Source organism: Trachurus japonicus, chromosome 3, assembly GCF_045865225.1.
Source record: "Trachurus japonicus isolate A0001 chromosome 3, Traja_1.0".
Taxonomy (NCBI): Eukaryota; Metazoa; Chordata; class Actinopteri; order Carangiformes; family Carangidae; genus Trachurus; species Trachurus japonicus.
In genome coordinates this window covers 24,293,960-24,315,835 of record NC_140909.1, presented here as the reverse complement: position 1 = coordinate 24,315,835, position 21,876 = coordinate 24,293,960, and the positions used below count along the sequence as shown (strand labels likewise).

At 40.4% G+C, this 21,876-nt stretch overlaps 1 protein-coding gene across 1 annotated transcript; it reads right to left on the bottom strand.

Annotated features, from left to right (window-relative positions):
• Nucleotides 1-1,480: 1,480 nt before the first annotated feature.
• On the bottom strand, nucleotides 1,481-21,329 carry LOC146990008 (adhesion G protein-coupled receptor G1-like). The gene is made up of 15 exons (XM_085772963.1): nucleotides 21,105-21,329; nucleotides 12,314-12,386; nucleotides 9,035-9,300; nucleotides 8,302-8,488; nucleotides 8,040-8,088; nucleotides 7,594-7,714; nucleotides 5,304-5,426; nucleotides 4,994-5,110; nucleotides 3,905-3,947; nucleotides 3,717-3,823; nucleotides 3,411-3,526; nucleotides 3,035-3,303; nucleotides 2,843-2,942; nucleotides 2,459-2,733; nucleotides 1,481-1,644 (listed from the first exon to the last, which is right to left on the bottom strand). The coding sequence occupies exons 1-15, from the start codon at nucleotides 21,120-21,122 to the stop codon at nucleotides 1,511-1,513; spliced, it is 1,998 nt and encodes a 665-aa protein (XP_085629089.1). The 5' UTR covers nucleotides 21,123-21,329; the 3' UTR covers nucleotides 1,481-1,510.
• Between the last annotated feature and the right edge of the window lie 547 nt (nucleotides 21,330-21,876).

Below are 21,876 nucleotides of genomic sequence, written 5' to 3'. Positions count from 1 at the left end.
GCGTGCACACACACACACACACACACACAGAAAGACAAACATGTAGCCGTTAGCTCTTTGTAACCAAAACACTTTTATTAAAGCTATATATACAGAATAACTCAAATGTACAAAATAATTTGAACATCATAAAATTTCTCTTTACAAAACAAACAGTGCAAACGTCACAGTATCTAAAAGTCTTTTTGTGCTGTGCTTACTGTAGGATAAAAGGAATGTCATTAAAAGGAAAAAAATGGTTATGTAGGAATTTAAAACCTAATTTAAATTGAAAAAAGACACCATGCCAGCCAAAACAGTTTGAACTATTACTCAATTTTAATGGATTTGGTCCATTTTAAGACTTAAACTGAAAGTCTAAATACAGACTAGACTATACTCTAGCTTGAGTCAGTCTACAACATTATTAAACATATAGCTAATTTACAATGCATGCATACTGTTTATGAAATGTTGTCAATTACAAGAACCACAGACAAGACAACTCACTGAGGTTCTATACACTGAAAACTGAAAGTCTAAAGTGCTACCGTATAAGATGTCACAATAAAATAAAAGTGTACAAAGAATCAGAAATAAAAAGCTTATCTACGGTTCAACAAGAGCGTCCATAATAAAAATAATAACAATAATATACAATTTTCACAATATATTGGACACCAAAGCACAGTGACCGTACTCGTTTAACTTCTCAACGTCTGGAAATGAAGCTTAAATTCATCTCTAGATTAGAATGTAAAATCTCAAATAAATTCTTTCCTTTTTTCTTTTATTTTAAACTAGAGCCAGTCTAGGTAATTTTACAAATACAGACTCCGGGCCTGTATCAATGTTTTCCTGAGTGATTTCTCCTCCACTGCACCAGAGAAGAAGAATCAAGTAATTAAATATCTTTTTCTCCCTACTTCCAGCAACGTGAGAGCCAATTATGGCTAGAATTGACAAAAAAAGAAAAAAAAGAAATCAACCCACACCAGAATGAGATCTGGGGGCTCAGCCCTGTGGTCCATTAGCTGCTAATGTTACATATTGTGGCTATAAACAAAAATGATTCTTTACAAAATGCAGATATGGACATGAAATAGAAAATGCCTGTGCGGAGCGACAGTCAAGGTGCTGGTAGAAGAAACCTGAAGAAGCCACATGTGATCGTATAGCAGATATAAACATATTTAGCTTCTTCTTATGGATGATGAATGAAAACATTTAGAGACACCAGTTAATTAATGCGCTTGTGCTAATGCTACTGGTGCTTCAGTCAGGAGTGCTGACCTATCATTTCATCCACATCTGAGCATGTCTGTGATGTCTAATGCAAAAATGGCACCTGAATGATAGGTGTAGGGATCAATGGAGATATTATTCACTGCTTGTTGGGGTCACATTGAAATTCACTCTTCATTTGTGCTCAGGGGGGTTGCTGCAATGTCTTATTGAGCGTTCTCCTTCACATCATGGAAACCTTTATTTTTTACATAACTGCTGCAGCTTTTTTTTATGTACCACACGTTCATGATTCCCTTGAGCTCTTGGGCTGTAACATGTGTTGCCTGGTAGATCCAGTGCTGTTGCTGCCAAGAGCAGAACCACCAGTCTGTTTCCGTATCCACTCGAGCATGGAGAACCGCAGCATCAGAAGAAAGCCTGGGGGAACAGAGCATACACAAGATTCATTCATCCATCTTCCAGTTTCCAAAATCAAATGTCAAAACATACAGAAACTGTATATAGGTGAGATTTAAATACAGTTGGTCATTTTAAAAATATCTGACTTCAGCTCAGGTTTCCCTACCACTGATCCCAAGTTTCACCTCTGGGTGAGTCAGGTTAGAATCAGTTTGGTGTCCTTAGTTTTCTTTTTTTCAGACACATGATTATTAATAATTTTTGCTAACAGTTATTTTCAACTCTTACTGTAATAATCAGTGTTTATATATGCTGAATTTACATGTTTGTGTGTCATCTTTAAAGCGACATGTTAGCTAGTTAGCATTTGAAATTCCCTTTTTCAACCCAGCAGTGTTTGGGTTAATAAGTTTAGCTCTTGGATCTGGATCAAAAACAAATGTGCTGCATGTGAGAGGAAACAGCTTTTCTTCTGATAGGCCACAGTAACAGAAGGCCGTGATTAACCACGGCTATTGTCTCATTCCCACACTGATACAATGGACAACTGGCTCCAAACACACAGTCACCAGTCTGTCAGCCAGCAGCAACAATACCTCTGTCCAGGGAGCGACTATATATAGTTAAACATTCCGTGAAGGTGGCAATTTATTATGCAAATATGTGGCTTCTTGTTGTTCATCTCAATTAAAGTCTGGTGCCATATAATTCTTTGCTATAATGGCTCCTCCACTACTGCATTTGGAGTGTAATGACATTATCACATAAAGCTGGTCTGAGTGAAGCTTGCTTGTGTCTGTTTGTTCTGAAGATGCACACCACAAGTATTGACCTTGAAAAGAGTTGATGATACAGGAGAGGAAGGTAACAGGTTCAAACAGGGGTCCAAGGCCCAGAAAGGTCAAAGCCCATGTTGTTCCAAAGAGGCAACTGAGGCCCCAGATGCTGAGAAAAGCCACACGACTCTGCTTCCATTCATCCCTGCTGTGGATCTTTCTATAGACCAGGACGAGCATCACAGTGCCAGAGACCACAAGGATGACCAGGACCGTCATGTTGGTGAAATAGTGAGCTAGCAAGCCCTTTGGGGTGGGTTCCATCCAGCACCTACAAACATCAAATACACTGTCAATTAATCCCAGAAAAGATAAATAAAATGCCAGAAGTTCAGCTCTCTGCATGTGTCAAGTATCTTAATCCAAATATTCATGCTCACATCTGATAAGGGTCAGAGACGTCATCGCTTGACACCACCTCTCTCTTTCCATAAATGTCTCCTACTCCAGCTAAGATGATAGGAGGAATAACAGGGAGACCTGGAGGATGGAAGGCCATACTTTAATGTCACGTTCACCTCAGTGCGTCATTGAATAGATTTATTACAAATACTATAATGTCACACACTCACCAAAGCCAATGAAGAGCCACAGTTTCCATATGTCTTTGGAGAGGGGGTTGAACACCATGTACACCAACCAGAAGGTGTGGAAAACCTCTATGCCCATCCAACTGAAGGAGCTGAGCAGAGCGTAGTGGAGCATTGCCCCCACCCAAGTGCACAACTTCTCCCCTCCCACGTTGGCCAGGGTCCCAGTGAGGAAGAAAAGCAGACTGAGGAGAGCAAGAGATGCAGCTAAGCCCAGGTGGATGGGTGTGGATGGCTCCTTAGATCGTTTGCTGCAAGGTGGGAGTGGAAGGAAAATGAGAATTTACTTCACTGTTACAAATTATCTTTGTTGTTTTACACTTTGGATCACACGTTATACGTCAACATGGAGTATTACCTCTTCCTGCAGAGATAAATGATGAGAGCGACACAGCTGATCGCAGACACAGCGCAGCCCAGATGTGAAATAACCGTCAAGGCCAGGAGGTGGCGCACCGGTCGAGGCTCCATTTGCTGCAGTGTGGGACAGATACGGCAATGAGAAAGAGCAGCAAGGTCTTCAAATTGGGAAGCGCTTTACGTGTTGCTTCACAAACAAATTGAGTGTGTGTGTCACTGTCAATACTCTTTTTCCGTTTTGTTTGTAAGTTTCTTGCATAAAAAAACCCCAAAAAAGACAAGTGTGTCTGCAAACATGTCTCACCACCAGTATAGAGAAGTAAGTCAGATGGTTACAGTTGCACTCAGTGTGCTCATCTCCCATCTGCTTTGTCACACATCCATCCTCCAGCCAGGTGACCTGCGATGGATCTGCAGATGGACAACACTGATTTCAGTATGCTTAACCCAGATATGTATTGTATAAATACTGTGCATAAGATTGATTCTTACTTTTCTTGGTGTCCCATGACACACACTTCCGTGTGTGATTTTTCTGAAGAAAAGGGAGAGAGATGTGAGTTGTCATCATTTCTCATTATAATGCTGCACATTTCTTTTCTTTATTTGCATTAAATCACCACAATATTCTCACATCGATTGAAAGAGCTGTCACTAAATGCATGCAGTTATTTTCTACACAGAAGACTGTAATAGTAAATACTAATCAGATATAACATTAAACTGAGGGTTCATGTCTGGGTCTGTGTGTGTGTCTGCCTCAGACTACCCAGAGCATGAAGAGAAGAGGTAAGAAAAGAAAGCAAGTGGTTTCTGTGTTTTCTGTTATGACGTGACCGACTGCTTGAAAGAGACGTCATGGAGCAAAACCATTGCAACAGTTGTGTTGGTTTTGTTCTCAGCTTTAAGTGAACAGTCCAGGTTCAGCAACATGTGGTGTCAGAATTTGCGTTTGTTTGCTGCCTGACAGCAAAGTCGCAGGAAATAAGGCCACAATCTCCTCTTCCTGAGTAACAGTAATGAATTATTGCCCACAAGTGCTTTTGCACAACATTATAAATAATGAAAAAAAATATGCCGTGCAATTATTTTGGTACATAGTGATTGCAATATAAGTCATGATTTCAGTTGGAGTGATAGTTTTGGTATTTTCATTTTCATTTTCAACTGGATTTTTAAAAATGATGACAATCTGATTTCTGTTCCTTTAATGACAGGAGAAAATTATATTTAGGCTTGGGTTTCTCTCTGAAGCAACACAACACTTATGATGCTAACAATGCACGATAATTGTTTTGTACTTTATCTTCTTAATAAAAAAAATCCTTCTCCATCTTGTCTTGGTTGTCACATATTCAAAGGCACAGACACATCCAGCTGTACTGTTCATAACTGAGTGAAATAAAGACCCACAAACCTCTTTGATTACTAACTTCAACAATATTTTTCAGTGCACTGTATGTAGCATCAAATACTTGTTTAATTTTGAATTTGTAGAAAATACTGACCAATGAGGTGTGTAGAGATTTAGACAACATAATTGATATAACATGGATCAAACTAACACAGACACAAACTTACAGATATGGGATCGTGGTAAAAGGCAATCCTGATTGGCTCAGGCAGATCAATGATGATCTTGTTCTCCACAGTAATTTCCACTACATTGTTGAGAATCATGACCTGCTTTTGAACGTCCTGGAACACACAAACACACACACTTCATTTAATACCGCTTACATATTCACACACACAGTAGAAACAAAGCACTGTTTCAAAGCCTAAACTTGGATCAATAAAAATGGCAGACAGACAGATGAGTGTGTGTGTAAGGTTGTGCTGACTTTTGTCTTCAGCTGCCAGTGTTGACTAAAGGCAAACAGAGCCTCACCTGAAACACAGAGACGTTTCGGAAGAATGTGCAGCGCACTTTGCTCGTCCCAGTTGCTGCTGCTTGTAGAGCAGGGGGGAGATGGACAGTGGCAATGGGCACTTCAGATGTACCATTACTGGACTGATAAACAAAATACAGCACAGATGGAGAGAGGATATTAGACATTGGGTCGATTTTTTTATTTTTATTTTATTAGTATGTTTTTACTTGAACTTGTATGATAAGTATTTTAAACTATTTGTTGCACTCTCTGCACTTTCTTTCTTTCTCTTTTCTTGGATATGTTTGCCTTTGCGTTACTGTTATAGTGTATGTATTGTGTATGTAATGTATGTATTGCATGTACAAAGCAGCTGTTATGATGCCAAGTCTTGCCCAAGGTTAATTTCCCTTGCGGGACAAATAAAGTTCATTTGATTTGATTGGATTTGAATTCATTTCGAACAGAGGAACTGCTGCCTATAAACCATAGAAATCATAGTGTCAATCCATAAGCATTCAGTTAAATACAGAATGGATATAAAACAAAATATCTCCATGGTTTTCAGATCTCAAGTCAGATTGTTGACAGGATTCATACCACCGTGCTACTCTGCTTGAGACTGTGCATCACAAACCCCTGGTGTACACTCTGTAATGAGTAGACTGTGTGCAGATTGATGGGTACATAGAGAAATGTCTCTATTTTAAGCTAGTTTGAAGGGAAAAAATGTCAGGTCTCAACATCCATCCTCTACTTGTCAGTAAAATGCTGCTATCAGCCACTTTCATGTGGCTCAGCTCTCACCTATTTTCTGAGCTAAATCACCACCACCCTCAACTTGAGTACATACTCACTGGCCAGTTTAAGATCCTGCTATAAAGTGAGTCCCTGATTAGCAGTCTGGATATAGTCTCGTTGGACTCGCCACAGTGGGTTCATCAAGTTACTACTGAAATATTGTTATTGTCTCTTTGCGTCTGACATGAACTGTGCTTTATTTTTTAGTATGCAGCAAAAAAGATTAAAAAAACAGCATTGCTGACACAATCAATACTGCAGATGTGGCCTGTGCAGATTTATGACGATATAAGACTAGCATCCTATTCCTATTACCTGTCAGCTTTATAAAAGGGTTTAAGATCCTTTTTATTAGTTTCCAAATCACTCAAGCACCTGAATACAAGTCACATATGTTTTTCATTTAGACTCCCACTTCCCTTTTTAACTGTTCCTAGAACAACATGGAGAGGCAGCAGTCTGCAGTTATGCCCCTCGCCTGTGGAGCAGCCTGCCACAGGACCTGAGGACAGCATAATCTCTAGATTTCAAAGGAATATGACAATAATAATTGATCTATTATTATTTATGAACTTTTTCTTAAACCATAATCATTGAACCCTGTTTGAATCGTTTCGCTGCTTTTCGTCTTGTTGCTGTTGCTGAACCAACTGATCGTATCAAGAACTATCAGGTAAAAGTATCATTCCTTTGTGCTAAAAAAAAAAATAACACTCTCTAGTTCACAAATCCATAGCTGAAATGATTCCCATCAAATCCACCATTCACTGCTAATTGAGAAATATCTGCTGAGAAATGTTAAATGAAACCAATAAGCCATTTTTTTAAAGAAATGAAACAATGAATTTCTGATTAGTTTTTAAAATATTGTTCCTTCATTAAAGCAGAAGTAAGTGATATATTTGTGTTAATATAAGTCTTAAATAGTTATATCTTCCGACAGCAATCACTTACATAGAGTGTTTGGACTGAAACACGGGTCTGTCAGTCCCTCTGCTCTGCTCTGAGCCGAGGAGAAAACATTTATCGTATCCTACAGTTTTTATCCAATGAGGAGAGAGAACGGCATGCAGGGCTGTGTGTGCAGCCAAGGGACGCCGTGAATGTGGTGACGTAGCGACGAGGACTGTTATGGTGCGTTCAAGGAAACTCGTATTTTTCCGACCGTGAAGTGGTACCAGTTCGATCTGGTACGAGTTCACCGGTCAGAAGTTACGAGTGGCCGTTATAGTGACTTTCACCGGTAAAACAGGTCGGAAAAACACGAGTGGGTTGCCTGGAACGCTACAAAGTCGTAAGTTGTGACTTGAAGCTGTAATTTACGATTTCAAAAGCCTGCCTGGAACGCAGCATTAGCGAAAACGACCGGACCACTTACTTCTGCTTTAAGCTGAGCACAACTCACAGGCTTGAAGAAGTTTTGATATTTGTTGAGAATTTCCTATACATTTAATTTTTTAGAAGATTTTGATTTGTGGCTCCATTCCAAAAGTAATGATGAGTCACCTCTTTGTGAGTCTGTTTTATAGGTGATGAGAGGTTGAGGCCTTTGAAACCGTCCTTCATCTTCACCTCAACGCTGTTGAAGCTGCAGGACTCTTCAGCATTCCCTGCAGCATCATTGATCCTGCACACACACACACACACACACACACACACACACACACACACACATTCACACACCCATCATCACGACATTGATTAAAAAAACTCTGGTTTCAGATGGTTATTTAAAGAAAGCAACCAACGCCCTAACATACTTAAAAAAGTTTAGCTTCCTGTTTATGGCAAATGTTTATGCTCTTGATTACTGAACATAAAACTAGACAGAAGAGGCATCGGCAATCAAGAGTCCTATGAGGAAGGATGTTGAGGAAAACACCCTGTCATGGTACTTCTACTGTAAATCTGACGATGTAGGCCTATCTGAGAAAAAAAAAAGAGGAAATTACATGTTGTCTTGGTTGTGTTGGCTTTGGCTTGCTCCTGCACTTAGATTTTCTGCAAAAAATAAAAAAAATGAAATAAAATAACAAAGCAGGTTTGAATTTGACATGCTTAACACATTTCACACATTTGACTGAACAAATAAGGACTTCAGGGACAATCAAAACTGAATTATTAGAGCAGAAAATGATACAAAACAATTATGTACTATGCACAAAACTCTCATCTTGCTCATAGATTACAAAGATGACATCCAATCCTCCTTACTGCAGTTGACAGATTCCCCTTTGAACTCGTAGCCACTGCGTGTTTTGTTGGTGATGAAATCAGTTCGAAGCGTCCCGTTGGTGATGCCGTAGGTAGCCTCGGGTTGAGCTAAGCTGTCAGACAGGTGAGTGCAGTAGGACTTCAGCGGGGTGGCAGACGAGCACAGGGAGTGATTCTTTCCTGCAAGCTGCCCAGCAAAACAAAGACAAATCAAAAGTGTGCAACACTTGAGACACTCTTTAACAGTGTATTACACACATCCCTAACCCTAAACATATATATACACATTTCAGGGCCATTGTATAGGGGAGAAAGTTGATGATAATTCTAGGGGCCCCGCGCCCAGTAGGGCCCACAAAAAACCCCAGTAGTCTAATCTTTGTATGACTGAATTATTCTGCATAAGACCCTGACGAATAGTCATAGTAATGCTGCATTAGCATCAACACAAAGTAGGCTAAATAAAAAATGATAATACATACGTAGTCTAAGAAAAAAAGTGGAAAAGTCACAAAGCCACTTTAGTATTCTTTCAGGGGCCCCAGAATTCCTAGCAACGGCCCTAGTACATTTACAGTATATTTACAGTATATTTATTGTATATAACATTTCATACATGCATTTTAGTGTAACCCACACTGAGCCAGATACTGGGTGAAAAACAAAATTGTAGGCCTACATGAGCTTTTAGCTTTAAGCCCTCATCTAGCCTCCTTCCTCCTCCACTCTTTACCTGCAGCGTTAACTTGTCCAGCAGTGGTTCCCAGTACAGGCAGAAGTTTGTCTCCTTCTCTAAATCTAGTCCGAGCGTGTGAAGGGGAATCATGTGACACCGTCGACACTGGCTAGTGATCTCTCCACTGATGGACAGAAAGAGCATATCGGCAAATATCGAGATCCCATCACAGCCCGGGGTCAGCTGGACGTTCACGCTCTGGGGGTTGTTGCCATGGCGCCAGATGCCACAAAATGTCAAGTCCTGATCACTCTCACTTGAACCTGAGGGAGACAAAAGCAGACACACATCGAGTGAAGGACAAAGGGCTTGACTGTTGTTAAAATATATGAGTAGTGAACACAATACTGAAACAAAGCCAGAGACAAGCTCCTGAGATAAATAAATATCTGGTTGTTTATTTTGAAACTATGTCTTCCATTATTCTGATGAGCCCAAATAATTGTCAATAAGATTTTGGCCTTGAGGAAGGATTTTCAAAAGATAAATTCAAAGTCTATTGTAAACCTGTAAAAATTTCACAATGAGAACATGAAAAAAAAGAAAGATTGGTGGTTGTAGAAAAACGTGATATTATTGTGAGGTTACACAATTTTTTTTTTCTTAATTTAGGACGAGTATCGTTCGTTTATACCTTGGTATGAATGACAATAAAGGTACTCAACTCGTATCTTTACACCTCATTCCAAATGTTTTCCTACTGTCTTACCCATTATTGTAATCAGTTGACTTTCACAAACACACACTTTGACTAACAGTTAAATAGTTTATTTAATCGTAGTGATCAAGAGATAGACGTCAATACTCATCCATTCCATCTTATGCAGGACTGTAGTGCAATGAATTCTGGGTAAATAATTACAATGTTTTTTTCTGACAAATGAAGCACATCCAACTTTCATCTGACTTTTTGGAGGCATTCATCAATTACAGGGAAATTCAAACATGTTCAATGAAATGTTCTCTCCAGAGTCCAAGCCGCTGTAAAATATCTTTGTGAAACCGGCCACAGGTGTTTTCGGTTACTAATCAGATTTTGCAACAATCTCAACCAGCCAATCACACAGTCAGTTGAAATGAATATGGTCCCACAAAATAGTTTTTACTTCCTTTAAATAGCTAGTGTGAGGAAGTTAGTTGGAGGCCTGCTAGAACACTAGTGGTAATTTGATGATCAGACTCATCTGATGCTCCTGTCGTGTAGGTTTCGATCATGTTTCTGGTCACACTGAAATTTTTTTTGCGTCATCACAAACCAGTCAGTTGAAGAATGTACAAATAAGCAAAACATTAAGGAAGTGGTGTGTGTGATTTTTCAGAGGTTTGCCCTCAAAAGTCGAAGTGACAAAAACATTGCAGAACAGAAAAGCACACAGTGTATGTCCTCCCATAGCATTGTGCAGAGGGTTAACAAATTACCACAACTGCACAAGTTAAACGCAACTTCATCAGCACACAGCTCATCTCCTGGCTGTCCGCATACTTCCTGCTGCACCCAAACACAACGATGCGCTAGACACTCAAGTCCCACTGTGCACACACAAATCTTTTTCGTTTGCAAAGGTTCTATTTACAACCACATATGTTTTGAATTATTTCATGAACTAAACATCTTGTCTGCCTTGCTTCATTATATTGATGCCAGGGATGATGGGACGTTTTCAGTTTTTTGTCATTACTACAAGCGCAACCTTCATAGCTTGTATTGTTTACCTCCTTAAATTCATGCATCTCTGATAAAAAGAAGATTTTGTAATATATACACTATACTCACAAAAAGTCAGGGATATTTGGCTTTTGGGTGAAATTTCAGAATGCACCTAATATGCACTTTAACCTTTACAGGTGAACTTAATTTGACCTTCTCTAAACTTTTGAATGCACATGTCCAACTGTTCAATCTCTCATAACATGACATGCTGTTCTCTAACAAGGGGATTAACAGCAGAAATCACAACAAGTGTCTGATCCATGAATCGACCACTAAATGTTCTGGTTTGATAACAGTTTGTATTGAAACAGTCCTGTTCATCGTGCTGTTCACATTCTGACATCATGAGACCAAGACAACACCTCACAGTCAATCAACTGTACCTAGCCATTATGAGGCGTCAAACAGGATGTCGTCAGAGGGAAGTGTCCACTGAGGTTAGAGTGTCACAGAGTCTCATCAGCAGGTTGCAAAAGAGAAACACAGAGACTGGAAGAGTCATGGAAAGACAGAGAAGTGGACGTCTTTAGTTCACATGACAACTTATTGAAACATGGACATTTTTTGTTGTGGTATACCACCACTGATGTGAGCTTTTGTTTCAATAAATTGTTTTAGATGAATACATTACTGTTTCATACTAAAAGGACTATAATATCATTGTAGCATGAACTTTTACAATTTTCCATAAATTTCATCCAAAAGTTTTTTGTGAGTAGTGAATATGGAGCAGAAAGAAAACATGACACTGTGTGTAGAAATGATTTGTTTGGGATGTGAATTATTCCTAGTTAATAGACTATGGGGATGTTTTCAGTTTATTTCTGATGTTTGGATTTTCTCTGAAAAAAGTGTCACAAAAGTAAAAGAACAGATGATGATGATGATAAGTAAAAGTCTGGTCTGGTTGGGGGAAAAAAAAGAGTGTGCCAGAACAAAAAATCAAGCGCACTTTTTTACAGCTGTGTTTGAGAGCTTGATATGAGTCGCAGAGCCCTCCCCGATCGTCACCACACACACAGCTTGTGTGAGCTGCTGTCTGTGAAACTGAATATCACCACAAACCATTCTGCTACACATTTCACTTGGGAAGTTTTGAAGCAAACATCTGCCTGCTCTACCCCACAACACACAATATCAGACAGAGTGGAGCGGAAGCACAGATCACAACACTGACAGTTCAGAAGTAATTTTTGAAAGGCTTAAAAGCAATTAATAAGGAGACTACATCTGCTTCGGATGAGAAAATGTTGGCCAATGTGTTTTTTGGTTTGTTTTTTGTGACCTTAACCGCGTACCACCATTGAATATTTTGGTAGTAGACACACTGGCCTACTTTCAACCCTGACAGACACCCAGACAGCTTGTAGTACAAGCGAAACTGCATCGGTGGTAAAAATAAATTTGCTTGTGTGTCTGCAAAACATCTTCCTTTGTTTAGGGAGGCCCTTGTCTAATGACTCAAAGATAGGTTCTAGTGGTCACTTCACAAACAAGTCAACAAACACCAGATGCTCTGGAAAACCTGCAGAGAGAAAAAGAAATATTCAGAGTGATTATCTTACCTGTGGAGAGGAAGATGCTCAAGATGAACACAAGCCTCATGCTGTTTGTCAGTCTGGGCTCCATTGGTAACAGCTGCCAAAAGGAAAACACAGAAAGTCAAATGCAGTTGCAGAAGGGGAAGAAATCTATAATGTATGTATCTTCATAGGCAGGCCGTATAGCCAGTCAGCGAGATAACCCACCCACCCGCCCACAATTGAAACCAGCTGATATTAGAGTTCATAGAGTGAATTTGCGGCTAGTATATAAAATAGAATACTTTAATTGTCATTGCACAAAAGATACAGTGAAATGTGTTAAATATAACTGAACCACAAACATGACTCTCATATTCTTTCTATGTGCAGACGCAGATCTTATGTACACTATAAAAAATAGTCCCCGTGTAGACACAGCACAGGTTTGACATTGTGGTGGAACATTGCTGTGATTGGTATTCCCCTTGTAATAAGTGGTAACATAGTCTTTGAAGTAGTTATAGTAAGACCACGTTGCAATCCTGTTAACTCCATTAGTGGATACATAAAGAAAAAGTTTTTTTAATGATAGTATTCTTAGCCGGACCTCTGGTTTGTTATCTCAGCTCCCCTTAAATGAATACAAATGAGCTCACGCTCAAAATACACAAAGGGACCTTTCTATGCTGTTATCAATGGAAACAGTCTTCCCCTTTAGCTTGTACACACAGACGTGCCAACAATCCACTTTTTCCATCACCCTATAGCGACTTGATTTTGACAAAGATGATAGACTGTGTCAATGAATGTCAGACATTGCAACAAAACACACAAACTTGCATCATCTTAGACTTCATGAGAAAAATGTGAATGTAACCAGACAGACACATGTGTTAATTAGCCACACACACACACAATTCCTGCAAATTCATCCCAGACAGCTGTCACCAGACAGACTTTCAAAGTTTCACATGCACCCTCAACCCACTTGTCAGCTTCTTAGCAGCATAGGAACATAAACCCACAGTCACGCAGTCAGCTCCGTGACTGCACGGCGTTACTGTAGAGTACATGAGACATTGCGGGGGACAGAGAAATGAAGACAGACTGTGGAGGGGGAAACAGAGGTTCGTGGTTGTCGTCAACATCAGAGGACAGACAGGAACCGGTTGAACCAAAGAAAGAAGTAAAGACAGAGACAAGACTGTACAGTTCAGCAGGCCATGCTATATTAAGTTACATGCGCTGATTGACACACCTGACACATACAAAGAAGCAAGTTTAAGCAATTTATTACAAGTTGCAATGATTTTTGGGGTAGATCAACACTATGTTGTACTTCACTGTGGCCACTTCAAAACACGCCACTGTAAGTTTTGGACCAAAGATATCAAAATTGACACGTTTCTACAGTGTTAGGAGGCAGATGGTGCATCAGCAAATGGTAAAGAACAGCGAGAGCTAGCCTGCTTCAGCTAGGGCAAGGTTTCACTTGTGTTAGCATTTAATTAATTAAAACATGGATTTGATCCTCAAATGTGCAATATCAGCACAAAGAGATGCCTCTTTCAATACTGTAAATGTTTGAAGACATGCATTTATGACCTGCGTATTTGGCCATATACAGTACATATAGTAGTGATGGTTGTTTACTGCTCATGCTCTGGTTGTGATTATCTGTTGCAACTGACATGTTTGTGTCTGAAAGCTACATGTGTGCCAACATGGAGTTAGGGTGTGGTGTGGGGCAGCTTTTAATAGCCCCTTTTGTACAGCAGGTATTCACAGATGCATCAATTCAATTTATATGTACAGTTAACCATGCAAGTCAACATAATACCAAAGGCTTTAAAGGGATAGTTCAACATTTTGGCAAATTTGCCTATTGCCATAATCCCTATAGTCATAGGGGTAGGTTCATTACTTTTAATTATCGGTGCATGTTGTGTTGAGATCTGCGGGGCAGAAACGTGAGCTGCTCAGTGAACACAATGGAGGTGAATGGTACAGGTCCCCTGTCCCTGATCAAACTCAATACACAATCCAACAACTCCAAAACGCCCTCATGGAGAAGTTGTGACCTGCACATTCACCACGCTATGAAATAATAATGTAACATTATGAGTCAGAGTTGTTTTCAAGATTTCTGGGTATTTGCTTCATGTATCGTAATGTTACGTAATTATACATGATTATTTCACAGCGTGGCAAATGTGCACTATGTGAATGAGAACTGAACTATCCCTTTAAATCATCCTCTGCTTAGTTTAATTATGATATTTATCACACTATTACATTGCTTGTTTTCTGTTAATCTGCAAGAGCTGTAGTAAATTTGATGTGTTTGGCAGTGACAATACAAGAATCTGCAAGAAATTTGAAAATTAGCAGCCAGCCAGGACGGGGTGCAGGAAGGTGTCATGTCGATAGATTTCAGCAAGATGCAGGGCAGAGACAGGTCCTGAAGTTAAGAGAGAATTCCTATTGCTGCTCTCATGCAAAGACATGCGTCAATCTGGTCCACTTTTTCACTAGTGTGTCAACACCTCAACCACACATTCAGCTGGTGGTTTCAACGCAGGTCACGGAAAAGTAACTGCCACATGTTCTTTGCTGCTACTGATGTAACACAAAAAAAATGAATTACCATACACAATATTAAATGTGATATGAACTTCCTTAAGTACACAAAGTGAAACTATAACATTTTTCACATGACAGGTCTGTGGGTTTCCTACTTCCCTTTTTGATCATTATGGCAATTAATGTAAAGGTGCTAAGGCGAGACTTCACAGTAGTTAATGATGAGGAACTACTGTACCAACACCAACCGAAACACAACCTCTTGTATGCATCAGCTATTAAGCGAGATCAGCATAAATCCCCAAGGTTAAAATTCATGTAGGATCACTTCGGAAGCCACACAATGATTCATATTGAAACTGACTCATCTCTTTTTTTGGGGGCGGGGTGGGGTTGGGGATGGGTAGGCATAGAGTATGATGTTGCTTTTCTTAACACACACCCAGAACCTCAGAAACCAAAAGAGCACACACGCAAGCAGCCCTGCGACCTATACGGATGTGAAGATAGGGTGGTGGTCTACGATGCAAGACTGCCATGGTTGTACTATGGTGCAACCATGCCTGTAAAAAAAAAACAGCACACTAACCTATTCACTGGGCAAAGGTGAGTCATGGTAAGTGGTCTATCTGAATTAAATACATTGATATATTTTCTGCTAAATTGTTAATTTTTCTTGAAACGTGAATAACTTTAATTGAAAAAACATCACAGAATGGAAATTAAGATAAATCATAGATAAAACCAAAGCAGTTTTCTGGCCGATGAGTTAAAAATTCGCTTGTTTGTCAATCCCATATATAACTCAAATTCATACATTCACTTAACACAACAAAACAACACATATTGGAATAAAAAGACACAAGTTCTAAAACATTACATTGTTACAACTTCAACTTTGCATACCATTTGATTATAACTTTTTCATCAGCTCAGTTTTATTTTCTCTGCTGTAGAGAACGATACATACTTACTACTAAATTTTGACCAGGGTACACTGCCATGTTTTGGGGGTAATGGGGTGACATAACTCTGCAACAAGACCCTTCCACTGAGTAACAAGCTGATGGTGAAATCATACACAGCATGAGCATCATTATGTGTGAAATCACATCAGCCTAAACTAAGCCCAACTTAGTAGGGCTTTGTGAATATCAGCAGTATATTGATGAGGAAGGCCGCCACTTGCACTGAGGAAGACAGTATACCAGTGTCACCCCACCCACAGACAACCAGCAAGTGTGAACACAGTGGAAGTCTTAGTCACACTCGAGAGAGAGGAGGCACCTTCACAAAACTCTGCTGTCTACGGGTATGTGTGCCCCTCTATTCTGCACCGAATACAGGGTGTGTCTGTCCTCAGTGATCAGATCATCGGTGGTTAGCTCTAAATTCAGATCTGAGGTCTGTTCATGCCACGCTCATGACAAAATATCCTAAATTTCAATGGATAATACCTCATTTCACTGTAAAGCTGACTACAACTCACTCATTTACTCAATCACGGCACTGTAAAGCCACATGTGAAATGGTCTGTACAGGAGCATTTAACAAAACATGATTTAACAAAATAGAAAAACTATTTACTCCTTCTCAGCTCAGACCTCTATGTTTCCCTTCCCTCTTTTATACTTTTAGGCTGCTTAATGGGCAGAACATGTAAACCAACTCTACTTCTACCCCCACCCTTCCCCTATTGTCCCCGCACGGCACCCAGGCATCAATTCAGCGCAAGAATTTCCCGTTTTCTTTCATTTCCCACCTCTGTGAGCGAGAGGAACAAACAAAGACTGGTATAAATGTGTGTGTGTGTGCGTGAGAGAGAGAAAGTGAGACTGGAATGCTGCTCACACACAATTTAGGATTTCTCTTTTTCATACCACACTCATCTTGAAACCTGTTGCTTCACAGCACCGATACATCACTCCTACACATATGTGTTTGTGTTTGAATGCACGCCTGCAACTCATGTGTGAACGAGACAAGCCTAGTAAACTCCTGACCTCTGCGTCTGTCGCTCTGTATTCCAGTAAAGTCTCCCTTGTGCCGCCTGATCTTTCCATCACATAGGGGTCTGACTCACCCATCTATATTATTCATCTTTCAAGCCTTGTCTGACTTCATGCTCACTGGCGTGTTAGACAAAATGATGTGTGGCACAGACAGCAGATAAAGGGGACGGTGTGGGCAACGAATACATTCATCTGAGACATGTCTGACTCATTTTCAGAGCTACAGAGGTGCTAAATTTGTATCTTTATCCACGCTAATCAGTATTGGTTGGTCAAGGTTAGGCCCAACAGCTATGAGATGTAATGCCCCTAAATGTCCTACAATCACTCATGGTCCTCAGAGGATGGCACCCAATGACTCTGGTGATCTCCCTGACTTTACTTTTAGTGCCACATGAGCTTAACAGTTTTTTTTGTTTTGTTTTATCTTACTAAACATTAAAACCAATAGCCATGACATTTTGGTTTCCATTATATGCAGATAATAAATGATTTCATTTCTCAAATATTTTGTTTGGTTTATGACCAAAATCCTACAATGGCCAGAAATAAAAACCTAATGTTACGCCCTAAACGAAACTAGATTGATTGAAAATCTGATTAAGCTTTTACATCTCTTTACCAAGTTAGTCTCGCTCGCCAGACCCTCCTCCAGAGAAGAAGGGTCTGGCTGGTCCGCGTATGATTCTGCGATCAGAGAGAAAAACGCTCCGTTTGGAATTCTTTCAACCAGTCACAATCGCTGTGGTCGGCGACATAGCAACGGTGCGCTTTGGGACCGCGGTGTAACGACGGTCGGCAACCGTTGATGGATATTTATTCTTTTGTTCGGTTTAACTGCGGTCGGCAACAACTGACGGACATTTCTTCTTCTGTTCAGTTCATGACACGGATGTATAGATCCATGGTTCGGTTCCTGTTGTTGTCTGTTGATGTTTCCCTTTACCGGGCGGACTGTGAAAGCTGCAGCACGGAGGCGGGACTTCCGCCGGGTGGCTCGTTCCGACCAATCAGAAGCTAATCGCAGCAACACACTTCCGTCAGGCCAGACTAGTCAAAAACAGTTGATAAAAGTGTGAGCATAAACACAGAGCTGTAAATGCTGTCCCAAGCAATCAACAATGTTGTAGAATAAAACATCTTGATATTGGATTTACCACATCTTATTAAAACACAATCAATACAAACCCACAGACTTCGAACCTTCAGTGGTAAAATGCTAAATGTCCGGGTTTCAGGACTGAGGCACTCGTTTAGCATGTGGCATGTCTAAAACATTGAAATGGTAATGATAGTTACCTGCTAATGATCAGCATTGTCAATCTGAGTGTGTTAGTATATCAATAACAGCTCTGCTGTGCATAAGTGCAGCTTCACAGCACTGCAATCGAGGCATATGCCATCTATGAAACCACAGGGTTCAGCTGACCTGCTGTATTTTACCACACAAATAAATATCAGACTTCAATGGGCCTTCTACTAAAAAGTAGATCTGACTGCACCCAAAATCCTACCTGTCCGACCTGTTTTGAGTGAATTAAAATACCTGGAAAATACCACTTCTTGCCCTCCTGAAAGATTTCAGAAACCCTGATTGTCATATTTTATGTCTGTACCTCTGTATTGCTGACTGCTCACCTGAACCAAATGTTGTAATTTCATCATCTCAATTTTCCTGCACTTTAATTTAGGTAAAGCCAACCAAAAAGCCTTACACTAAGGAAAGCTGACATCCAGGTGAGAAGTCAGAGGGATGAAGGTGCGACATGCCACTGGTCCAGATGGTGAGGCTCATTGCTGGTCAAGTCAAAGTGGAGCACAACCTGAGCCTGAAGCTGCTGAGAGTACTACAGCGATGGAAACAATCCTCCATGCATGGTACTGGTACTGAAGACTCCATAATACAAGGAGCTAAGCGGCTTCATGCCAGACCAGGAAAACCATGCCAGACTGGATACAGGAAGACCCCGTAGCAGTTGGTCCTTCGGTTACTCTGTGGTGACATCAGCCATCAGGAAAAGCCTGGACAGACCGATCAAGAAGCTTATCTCTGCTCTGGTGGGATTCCCCCTCGACCCAGTGGAGGTAGTTTGGCTAACAGGGAAATGATGGCTACGCTATCATCCCTGTTGAAAAAACATCTCCCACTCCATGCAGGGTGTGCTGACAACACTGAGCAGCTCTTTCGGTAACAGGCTGCTGCATGCACCCATAATGTGTGAAGGAGAGATACTGCAGGTCTTTCCTGTCTGTTGCCATCAGACAAACACTGCAAACAGTAGACCACACACACCAAAGATTGACAATTCAACCCCTGTGATAATTTACTATCTCTATCTGCAAGAATTTTTTGGATATCGTCCTGCAAGACTTTCAGTTTGCAGTCACTCTACTCCTCTACAGGCAGCGGAGTGAAAGAGCAAAGAATGTGCATGGAAGAGTAATTCAAGGAACAAAAGCAACTCTTTGTTGTCAGGCCTTTGAGCTGAAGTGACAGTGAACGTGAATAAGGGTCAAAGATCACTGGCTGGTTCGGAGGCTGTTTAAGCCAATGGTTGAAAGACATACACACACAAACAGTTCTGACAGCCTGCACAACACTCAGCCAAAATGAAAAGCAAAGTATGGAGGATAAAGACTTCTTTGGAAAACCAAATTGTAACATGAGTAGATTTAGCTTGGTGTATTTCTATTTCCATTTTTTCTCTTTCCCTCAAGAGTCAAATTCATGGTTTTAAGAAAAGCAAAACACAACACAATCACATTCAGGAAACAGACGCTTCACCCTTATTTGTCCGAAACAACACAGTGGCCTTAGTCATTTGTCTGTCTGCAGCATGGACTGCACTGTGCTACAATGTTGTGCTGCACTGCCGAGTGCCGACATGGCTACAGATAAGAGTCGGACGTGTTTCAAAATACAAGCAACTTGACTGCTGTAGTCATTTTGACTCACAGCAACATCACAAACAGCTTAGGACTTGTGTGCGAAAATAGCAGGTTACAGTCATAGTGAACTCCTATAGGGAAAAAAACTTCTGAAAGTGAGAGTCATTTTATCTAATTGAAAATATACCAGCTGGCTTTGTTTTTGTCTCACCAGGAGCAGGACACACTAAAATAAAACCGGGAAAAGCAGGAATGAGCTCCGAGTCCTCTGCACAGAAACACTTCAAGTTGAAGTGGAAGGCTAGAAGTAATATGGCCGATGAGGAATGCTCCCTAGGCTACATTTGTATTAGGACCTTGCATTCTTTCTGATAGCACCATAGTGATGCAGTGTGCGCGTCTGCATGAGTGTATGTGTGCCTTTATCTGTATCTTGGTATCCTCCGTGAGGAAATTGGAGGAGCAGGTGGACTGCTGCGGCAGATATTTCCTCCGGGGCTATGAATAAATCAATAAAACAACACACACACACACACATAAAGACAAAAACACACACATATGTACAGACAAAAGGCTGCATATTATTAGGCTTAAATCACCCCCAGTGTGGCCTTAAGTCCTGGTCACAAGGTTCATAGGCTTTCTTTCACTCATTATGAAAAATTAAGTCAGCACAACAGACAGGATGCTTTTGCAATGAGTCACACACCTACTGCATATTTGCATTTCAAGGGATAGAGAAAAAAAAAAACATCCAGATCTGAATGTGGTAGTTTACACATGTTTACACAGTGCCCATGTCTTCTAAGGCGTTTTCACAACCTTTTTTGTTTTGTTTTTTGTTTTCACTGAGTGAAGTCTTTTGATTGTGTTCCTACAGGAAACCTCATCTTACAGCTGAGATGAGAGCCACACAGGTTTGATTTCTCACTTTCAGAAATGATGAAGTAGGCCTACATCATCCAAGCATCAATGCCCTGTAATCCAAGGCCATTCAAAGACCAACAGGCCTGGAAAATGATACAGTAGCCTACACACAATTTAAAACACACCTTTAGCATCTCCTTCACCATTTACCACGCTCTTCTATTGGAGAGTAGGCCTACATAAAATGGGTTTAAATAAAATAATACCAAAAATACCATAGCCTACAACAAAATAAATTGTAAAAAATGTAATGTTTTCCCCAAATAAACAGTTTGTAGCTAAAACAGCAAAGCAAGCCTATTTAAAAAGTGAAAATATGAGTTTTAAATGAATCTCTAATGTGCTAAAAATATAAAATTATAGTAGACAATGTGGCTTGTTTCTACAAACATAACGTTATAGGCTAAGTAACGCAGGCTTACCTTGAGTAGTTTTCCCATTAGGAGACTTTCTGAGGGATGGACTTTCAAATTCAGTCGATAAACCGGTGTCAGCTCGACCACGGGGAGAAATAAACTTCGTTCGCGTCCACCTGCTGTCTTTTCAGCTCATTTCTAGCGCCTCTAACACGCTTCAGATGCTTGATATTTGTTTTTTTTAAATGGGAAAGTCCGTAAAGCAAGACGCCGGGCTCATGTGCTGTCTGCAGCCGTCACACCACACCACACCACACCACACCGAGCCTCTGCTGGTGAAGCGACTGTCAGCGGGAGGGAGGTGTGAGCCGGAGCTACTGTTAAAGCGCCCACTTCCGTAAAGACTCCTTCACAATAAGGTCTCTCTCTCTCTCTCTAGCTCTCTCTCTCTCTCTGTCTTTCTTTCTCTCTCTCTCGGCCTTTTTTTTCTTACCGAGACAATTTTGAAGACAAGGCAACTTCCTGGTTTCCCCCTGCTCTGTGTCTAACTTGACGGCTGTTTTCAGCGCAGCAGGGTGTTGAATAGGAACTGGCAACTTGATTGATCTGAGAGCATAGAGGAGCGGTTATATTTTGAGAAACTGACAAACCTCAGTATTAGCCTACATAACCTTCAGTGTTTATCTGATGAATAATAAACATTCAATGCTATTGGTTTTGGACCATAATAACCACTTAGACATTGGGTTCTATTAGGCTTTGGTGTCCTATCCACCCCTGAAATTATAGGCTATAATTGGAATTTATATTACTCATTCTATCAACCTCATGCCATAAC